The sequence below is a fragment of the Camelus bactrianus genome, chromosome 21, assembly GCF_048773025.1.
Source record: "Camelus bactrianus isolate YW-2024 breed Bactrian camel chromosome 21, ASM4877302v1, whole genome shotgun sequence".
NCBI classification, from domain to species: domain Eukaryota; kingdom Metazoa; phylum Chordata; class Mammalia; order Artiodactyla; family Camelidae; genus Camelus; species Camelus bactrianus.
In genome coordinates, this window is record NC_133559.1 from 11,946,032 (window position 1) to 11,954,999 (window position 8,968).

General features: G+C 46.9%; 1 protein-coding gene across 1 annotated transcript; it reads right to left on the reverse strand.

Moving 5' to 3' along the window:
* Nucleotides 1–596: 596 nt before the first annotated feature.
* MPZ (myelin protein zero) lies at nucleotides 597–5,619 on the reverse strand. The gene is made up of 6 exons (XM_010955704.3): nucleotides 5,463–5,619; nucleotides 3,016–3,182; nucleotides 2,549–2,762; nucleotides 2,165–2,300; nucleotides 1,934–1,994; nucleotides 597–1,831 (listed from the first exon to the last, which is right to left on the reverse strand). The coding sequence occupies exons 1-6, from the start codon at nucleotides 5,527–5,529 to the stop codon at nucleotides 1,730–1,732; spliced, it is 747 nt and encodes a 248-aa protein (XP_010954006.3). The 5' UTR covers nucleotides 5,530–5,619; the 3' UTR covers nucleotides 597–1,729.
* Nucleotides 5,620–8,968: the final 3,349 nt, after the last annotated feature.

The window sequence follows — 8,968 nt, forward strand, 5'->3', positions numbered from 1 at the left end:
GTAGGGGTAAATGAGATTAGTGCTAGTTTATAAAGTGTAATCCTTTAGGCAAGATTAAGAAACCTCTTAAAAGGACTGATTCTTAATATCTTAGTTGTATATCAATTTATAGTTTACAAAGATTTCCATACACAGGATTGCATGTGATTCTTACAAAACTCCCGGGAATTAAGCAGTACAGATATCATTATTTCAGTTGTTTACAAATGTTAAAACAGGGTCACCTAAGTCAAGTAACTAGCCCTGGATCACACAGTTAGTGAGTGGCTGAGACGTTTTAAGGATTCAGATCTTGGTGAAGAGGGAGTCTGTTATAACCCATGTAAATGCAGAGCCTGACACACAGTTTAGCACACAGTACGAACTCACTGGGTATCTGCTGAATGTACGAATTTGTCTTATGAACCTATTTCAGAGTTCTTTCCACTATACTATGTAATCCCATACTATAAAATTAAATTCTTAACAACTGAAACCAGATGGGGAGGAGAATGGGTTGGGGAGGAGAGGGATAGGGAAGGTGGGAAGTTAGGGATGGGATAAGGGACAGGGATTGTTCCCAGGAGAATGAGGAAATTGGAGATGGAGGCAGCAGCTTCTGGAAATGTCAGTGTTTATTAAACATTTAAGGACATTTGGGGGTTTGAGAAGAAATGTACAGAATGTAGAAAAATCCTAAGAATCCCCTGTGGCTGGGAGTGTAGCCTCTTCCCTCTCCCCCCACCTCTCATTTGTTTTTTTCTGCTTTCTCTTTGGTTATTTAAAAGCTGTTTCTTAGGCTCATGTGCCCCCCTCCTCAGCCCCCTGACCTATGAGGATCCTTTGTCTCTGTCTCCTTTCCCATGACTCTCAGAATAGTGCTCCAAAGTGGTCAGGGGGCACCATTCCTATAGCTGAGGTTTGAGGATCAGGGGCCCCTCTGCTAGACTCAGTTAAGGATTTGATGGGGGTTAAGGAATTGCAAAAGCCACATGACGTCATTGGTACTCAGTCATGGGGGGAGGGTGGAGCATAGGCACAGATAAACAAACAAACAAACAAACAAGAATGGATTAAAAAATAAAAAATAACTAACAATCTAAATAAACCCTGAAGGAGAGTTTGATCTGGGTGATCTGGGTGTTAACTGGGACAAAAGAGCAGGGAACTGGGCCACCTGATGGAAGGGAGGGAAGGTCAGAAAGAAAAGAGCCAGAGGGATAGGCTAGGTGGTGCAGGGGATGGGATACCAGGTGGCCTGGAATTGAGGCACAGGGTATCAAGGTCCCTTTCTTCTCGGCGCCAGAGAAACAGGCACCAAACACGCAGTCCTTGGGGCAGGTGAAGGGTAGGATGGGGCCCCGGGATCCCAGAAAGCCAAGGGGTAAAGGCAGGAGAGAATATGAAGTGCCTGGGGAATGAATTTTGGAATGAAACTTACATCTCAAAGGGAGGTGCCGGCAGGGCAGGGCTGGGGAGCGAAGGAGGAAAGCACCTAGACAGGGGATGGAGGAGCCTAGGTCCCCCTGCTCTGGCAGGGCCTGGGGGCGGGGGGTGATCACTTTTCTGAGTCCAGGCCTATCATGTTCTTGAGGGCGTTCTTGAGGCTGGTTCTGCTGGGGGACTTGACAGCAGGCCGGAGCTCCGAGTTCTGCTCATCCTTTCGAAGCTCCATCTCGATGACCACCACCCGAGCGCCTTTGGAGACCTCTGCCCCTGGCCCCCGATCCCCCGCCCGGCCCGCTAACCGCTATTTCTTATCCTTGCGAGACTCCCCCAACCCCTTAGTCTTCTTCTCACTGACAGCTTTGGTGCTTCTGCTGTGGTCCAGCATGGCATATAGCACTGGCGTCTGTGGGGAGGGGTGCACACATCAGTCATCGATCTGGTGGGGCTGGACTGTTCCCATCCCCCCGCCTAACTGCTGCCAGGCGGCTCCCCAAGTCCCTCTAACCTGCCGGCCGCGCTTCGACGAGTCCTTCGAAGGCTTGTGCAATTTCCCCTTCTCCATGGCACTACAGAGAAAGGGGGGGGCGGGGAGGTGCAACGGATTTGGCCCCTCCGGAACCCCTGGCAGAGCAGTCAAGGCTTCCTCTCCCCTTTGGCCCTCCCACCCACCAGAGTAGTCTGTGCCCAGATGGGGAGTAGTCGGAGTGGGGGAGGGGAGTCAGGCTCCGCCCCTTACCTGAGCCTCCTCTGCAGGGCCGCCTGCCTGCGTAGCCAGCAGTACCGAACCAGGTAGAAAAGCAGCAGCGACAATAGCACTATCCCCAAGACACCCCCGATCACAGCTCCCAGCACTACCCCATACCTAGTAGGCACTAGGAGGGGAGGAAGAGAAGTCGAGGAATGAGCAGGGACAAGCATCTTTCGTTCCTAGCTCCGCACCTATTCCCTGCAGTTGAGGAATGTAAGACTTTCCGACCAAGTCTGCCTTTTGCCCACTCTCCCAGTGCCAGAAGGGCATAAGCCCGGGCATTTTGCCCCTTCCCCCAGCCTCTCGGGGAGGCATGATCCCCTCTCTGAACTGCCTCCCATTCCCCCTACCCCGTCCCACTTCCTCTCACACCTTTTTCAAAGACATAGAGTGTGACCTGAGAGGTCTTGCCCACTATGTCTGGTGGGTTTTTGACGTCACAGGTGAAAGTGCCGTTGTCGCTATAGTCCAGGTTGTGTATGACAATGGAACCATCCTTCCAGTAAGGGTCTCCTACCCACTGGATGCGCTCTTTGAAGGTCCCCACCTCATCGATGTAGGGTTGTCCCTTGGCATAGTGAAAGATCTATGAGGAATGAGGAGAAGCATGTAGCTTTAGCCTCAGAGTGAGGGATTCTGGGATGGAGAGCATGGTGCTGGGGAGGGGGCATTAGTGTCGACAGGACCTAGTCAGGATGACAAAGATTGCCACTTACCTTGCCAAAGTTGGGGTTATGGGTCATAAAGGATTCCCCCTTCCTTAGCCCAAGATCTCTTTTCTGTTGTTCTCTGAAGCACCCTTTCTGTTATCCAATCCCAGGATTCTCCCAGGCACTCACCGAGATGGCATCCCGGCCACCTTCAGGTTGGTAGCGCCAGGTGAAGGAGATGTCATCTGAGACCCACTCGCTGGACCAGAAGGAGCAATGCAAGGTCACCTGGGAGCCCACAGCACCGTGGACCTCCCTATCTGTGTAAACCACAATGGCCTGGGCCGGGAAGAGCACTGCAAACAGAGAGGGAAACAGATGCACATGTGAGCCCAATGAGGGATATAGAGGAAGTGAGATCAACAGGAAGTCAAGGCTTAGTCACAGGCCATAGCAAAGACTGGGGCAGAAATGATGAATACTGAGGCCCAAGTCAGTCTGGACTAATTGAATAAATGAATAGAAATACCATGTTGGCTCAAGCTCTTCAGCATGTTTGATAGAGGAAATGAAATCAGCAGTAACAGAATTCTCCAATTTTTAGAAGTTGGATTCTGTCTCCAAGTCTTACTTTCCCTTTGGGTCAGTATCTAATTCTTAAGCTATCCCTTAGATGTAACCTTTACAATTTTAAAACATTATAAATTATACAGATAACACATATAGCATTCTTCTTAAACTATTCAAGCAATAGAAATAAAGAAAGCTAAATTCTTTCTTGAAATGCCCCAACCAATTTCTTTCTTTTAGTCCCCTCCCATACATAACCAATGTTATCAGTTTAATGTGTAACCGTTTTCTATGTATCAAACTCAATATATACATGTACATGTAAGAAATAGTTTTGTTCTGTGGAGCTTTCCTTTTTAACATACATTGAATTATATTCTACTTCTTTTTTTGCTTAAGAATATATGTATCTGAGGGAGTGTTTCATGTTGATTCATAGAGATCAATCTTATTTTTAACAGCTGCATAGTATTTCACAGTATGGCAAACTCAAATTTCTTGCAAAAAAAAAAAAAAAAAAAAAAAAAAAGAAGAAGACACTGGAGAAAGTAAGTCTTCTTCCCTGGCCCAGCTGTCTTCATTGCTGGTTTCCATACAGCTGCTCTTGTGTGGGGGGTGGGGTGGGCAGGTCAGGGAGGGAAGGAACTCATACCCCACTCAGGGGAAGCTGATGCAGAGCAGGACCCCCAAGCCCAGAATTCAGATGACTCTGCATGTGAGCCCTCTGTGGTTCTGGTTTGACCCTCCTCACCCTCCTCTTGGCCATTCTGGCCCAGTGCCACTCCCAAGACTCACCCACACAAGGAAAGCCATTCCAGAGGGATTATGTGTGTGGGCTGGCCCTGGCTGGGGGCAACTGTAGACCCTTTTGTTCTATGGGAGGGGGAGGAAGCAACCAAATAAACAGAGACCTATTGTCTGACCAATGCTGAGGGTTCATACCTCCCCCCTTCTCTCCCCCTTGGGCTCCATAGTCCCAAATCCCCCACCTTAGAATGCAATATCAGTGACTCACCTCCTGGGATTCAGCCTTAGAGCCTTCTTGGGAATCCCAAATGTAACAAGGAAGGTTATTCATTGGATCTAACTTCTATTCCTCCTGTTCAAATTTCAGCCACTGCCCTTCAGCTCTGTTCAATGATTCTATGAGTGGGTCAGGTGCTGAGACAGAACTCTCCTCCTTATACTCCAAGATTCCCTCTCCCCATTTCCCTCCCTATGCTCTTCTCCAACTCCTTATCCTTAACATTTTCTCAGAGTACCTCTGAATGGTGCAGTACAGCCCAAAAGAGTCTAGGTTCTGAGTTTAGGACTCAAGGAGACAACAGAGAATCAGACATTCTAACCAGCTCCCCAGTCCCCCATTTGCCTACTGCTCACCCATTGCATTAGGCTTCGGGGCATTTTGGAAAAGGGAAGGATCCATTCAAATAATTCTACTCTGAACTTCTCTTTCTCACCCAACATCTGCCACGTGGCAAAGAAGGAGCGGGTCAACTCAGGTGGAAGACAATTTTAGATGGACAAGATTCTAGAATATCCTGGAACCTCCCATTCATCCACATAATGGGTAACTGATCCACAGAGAGAAACTGAGGCACCAAGAGAAAAAGGATCTGAGGAGTTGGGACCACAAATCTTGGGCTCCTTCCTTAGATCACTTTCTCTGACTACTTTTCTGGGAAACTAAGGTTAGGTACCTCCTGCACAACTAGGGGAGGAGTAGGGACCAGAACCAGATGTCTGAAACGTCTGAACCTGTGTTCTTATCAAGCTCTAACATTGCTTCCTACTAGGCCCTCAGCATGGCTCTGACGGCATGTTACTAGTTTCCAACCTAGCTCCAGACAGGTCCACCTCAGGGAAGCTCTCTACACTCTTTTACCTTCTCCCTTCACAGAGTACCTTTACCTTTACTGCCTCCCTCCAAACCATATATATATATATATTCCTGCTCTTGCTCACTCTTTCTTTGATTGCAGTGGGGAGTGCAGTGAAGGCCATGGGAAGGTTGCTGAGAGACAACCTGAGCCCCAGGTACCCCAGACTGTGGTCACTCCACTTACCCAAAGAGGAGAAGAGTAGCGCAGCCAGGACAGGACTAGGGCTGGACGAGGGAGCCCCAGGAGCCATAGCTGGGGCAGGGGCTGGGGCCTGGAGCGTCTGCGGGGTTGGGAGAGTGGGGGAAAAGGAACTGAGCGGGGGCTCCTGGAACCCGCTTAAAATCCCCCGGGGCCCCAGTATGAGGGGGCTGTCCTGAGCTAGTAACCAATTGCAGCCTGGCATGTGCAGTTGAGAGGTGGTGGGGAGGGAGGCAGAGTGCAGGAAGCAGAACGGGTATTGTGTCCTCTGGGTGGAGTGGGGGGGCACACATACCACCCCATACACTGAGGGCTTTGTGTCTGTTGGCCTACCCCTGCCCTAGGCTGGAATGTGGTGGTGGTGGGGGGGACAGAAAAAAGGACACAAACACATTTCTCTGAGGGATAGATGGGCAGGGGAACCTGAATCCTAAGGCTATGAAGAGAGTTTCCTCCCTAGCCTCCTTACCTGAAAGTGGCTCCCCAAGAGCTTAGGAGCTAGAGGCAGGTCTTCCCCAGAGAATTTGGAAACAGGACATTCCTTGTTATCTTGACTACCATGGGCTGAATTATAGGCTTCCTGAGATGACCAGGTCCTTTGGGAGTCTTTTTTTTCCCCCCATCTCCCTGCATCCTGGGTGATTCTTCCCAGATAAGAAGTTTTCTCCATGGGAAAATATCCAGGGAAGAATCCCCTGATGTTTCCTTCTTTTTCAGGAATTTTTTCACTGCCGCATGCTGCAGTTTAAGCCCATTTCAGTTTAGAGCAAAGCAACAAAGTTATATTGAGTGCTAGCTACATATAGAGTCACAGGTTTGTGGGTAATGGAAAGAGGAATAAAAATTAAGATCCTCCTTCAAGGAGTTCAAAATCTAGTCTGGGGAGGCAGAGAGGATCAGAGGACAAACCCATTAACAAGCAAATACAATAAACCATGATGCTTGATATAGTAGAGTGATGAACAAAGTGCTGAGAATATAAAGAAGGGCACACAGAGCTATATTAGGAAGATTATATTATGTAACAGAGATTAAATACAAAAATAACTTTCATTTAATAAATGAAGTTCAGAGGAAGAGGGAGTCATGTCTAGAAGGCAATATTAGATGTGTATCCATCTTGAGGGATGCATGCCATTTTGAAAAGGAGAAATGAGTAGTGAAGGTATCTAGGCAGATAGAACAGAAAAAACAAAGACAAAGAGACAAACAAGTGTGTGTGTTGGGGGTTAATTTTGCACAGTATTGGGCATATTCAAGGCAGATCTGGTGTCCTCTGCTTTAACTTGATTTGGGGGATCTTGAAGGGGCATTGTAGAAAAGGAGTCTGTACAAGAAAGTTGAAGCCAGTTTGTGAAGAGCCTTAAATGACAGACTAAAGTGGGTACATCATAAGAATTTCCTGAAGGTTTTAGGGTGGTATTTGAGGTTAGGAATGGGAACGTCTACATGGTCAGAGCAGAGTTTTAAGACAAATCTGGCCAGAAAAATCATTCAGATCAGAGATCTCCTGATTGTTGCCACCTTTGTTTCTCTCCTTGGGATCATCTGAAATAATTTAGCTTTTCGCTGAACCTCTCAGACTCCTATCTGGAATGATTTTCCCTCTTCCCCATCCCTTCTTACACCTCTTCCCCATCCCTTCTTTCACCTCAGGCCTGGACTAGACCCTGCTTCTCCCTTCTGCTTATTTTTAAGATAAGTCCTGGTGGTAAGGGGCTTGCCTTAACCCTTGGTTTGAATTTTAATATGATTCATTTCCATCAATTACAGGCTGTAGAGGTTAACTGAAGGGAAAGGTCAATGTTCATTCCTGCTTTGGGACCACCACAGGCTCACCTGTAAAGCTGTGGGCTCCTGGTACCTTCCTGGCATCTCCTTATACCACAGTCTTGGTGGATTTAGCGATTAGTATTGGATTTGGGTTGTGGAGCTCTAAATAGGAGGCTTGATCATAAACTCCACAGGCAAAATCATCATCAATAAATGTTTATAGGATGTTGTAGTCAACATTCCTGCCTAACCCTGTCTCCCCAGTTACAAGTAATCACTTTCTCCTTTCATCTACCACCCCTTTAACCTATACCCCTTTCAAGGGCTGCTACTTTCTTTGTTGTATTTCTTTCTTTATCTATGTGCTACTTTTTTTTTTTATCTACCTAAGGCTTCTGGAGGACAACATACACGTATGTATCTTTGAATCCCCTTCTACAGACTCTGGGAAAAAGTCAATACACATGTTAAGTGAAACTAAAGCATTTAGTGAAAGAGGTATTCATTGGATTTGTTAATGTGAAGCTTCAGAGGGCCAAAGTAGGATCAATGACTGGAAAGAATCAATGGCAGAAAACTGTATGTAATGTAACAACTTTCTAATGACTGAGTTTTTAGTCAATGAAACTTGTTTTTTGAGGTACTCATTACTGAATGTGTTAGAGCAGAGTCTTGAAGCTCAGCTGTCAGCAGTGTTGCAGAGGAGTTCCATCCACAGGATAGAAAATCCAGTTGGAGAGCCTCTAAGGTCCTTTCCAATCTAGAAGTCTATTAAAGTGCTTTCTTTGCCAGCATTATAGAAATGCAAAATATCATTTTCACTTGATGCAGAAGTAAGTGAATCTGTGCTATTTAAGTCCTGAAAGGAAAAGTGCAGGAATGCTAAATATAAATAAGATCTGAATATTAATGTAATGAATGTTTTATTGTAGAACAAGAGTTGCTCTGGGCTGTCTCCTTCACTCCTCCTCCTCTTCCCTCTTCAAAAGAGACTCAAGAACTTTTGCTCCCTTTCGTTCCTTTCTCACTTGCTTGTTTTCTCTGTTAAGTTGTAAGCGCTCTGGTTGCTGTGCTTAGGTTTCTCAAAACTGTTTTTATGTATATAAATCAAAGCGAGTTTTCCTCACCCCCACCCCCAAGGTTCTTCTGGCAGTGGGTATCACCCACATAGAAACAAGAAACAAGGGAGAGTTGTCTTTGGTTAGTGGGCGTCTAGTTCATGCAGCAGCTCAAAGGCCAGGAATTGTGGGGCAAAAGCTAACTGAGGTGGTTAGAGGAGGCTCCCAGCCCTTGGGAATCCTGATTTGTGAGGTTCACTCCCCTACGGATCTCAATTTGCGCACTGCACCTCTGTATTAGAGAAGGTTCACTTTACAATGGCAGGGAACCCAAAGTATCTTTTTCCCTGGGTGTCTCAGGAGCCCTACCAAGACGTTTTTAGTTCCACCTGGAAGGGAGAGGGAGTGAAACTAGACCGAGAAGTGGGCAGTGAAGAATCTGGGCTAGTCCTCCGTTTGGTGGTGCGAAACAAAATTTGTATACACGTAGGTAAAATGTAGACCGAAGAGCCTGAATCAGCGACAATTCTGGGAAATCTTCGCAAATTCTGGTAGACGCCAGCTAAGGGACGCGAGGGCAGAGACCAAACGTACAAGAAAATCAGCAAGTCCTCTAAACCGGCCTGAGACGGAGAGCTACGAATCTTCGTTAAGAGCCGG

Excerpts from the sequence above, each read along its gene's own strand:
- MPZ (XM_010955704.3), bottom strand. The coding sequence starts at position 5,529 with ATGGCTCCTGGGGCTCCCTCGTCCAGCCCTAGTCCTGTCCTGGCTGCG. Across the intron at positions 2,301-2,548 it reads ACTCTATGTCTTTGAAAAAG|TGCCTACTAGGTATGGGGTA; the intron begins GTGTGAGAGGAA and ends CTCCCCTCCTAG. Across the intron at positions 1,995-2,164 it reads GCCCTGCAGAGGAGGCTCAG|TGCCATGGAGAAGGGGAAAT; the intron begins GTAAGGGGCGGA and ends CTTTCTCTGTAG.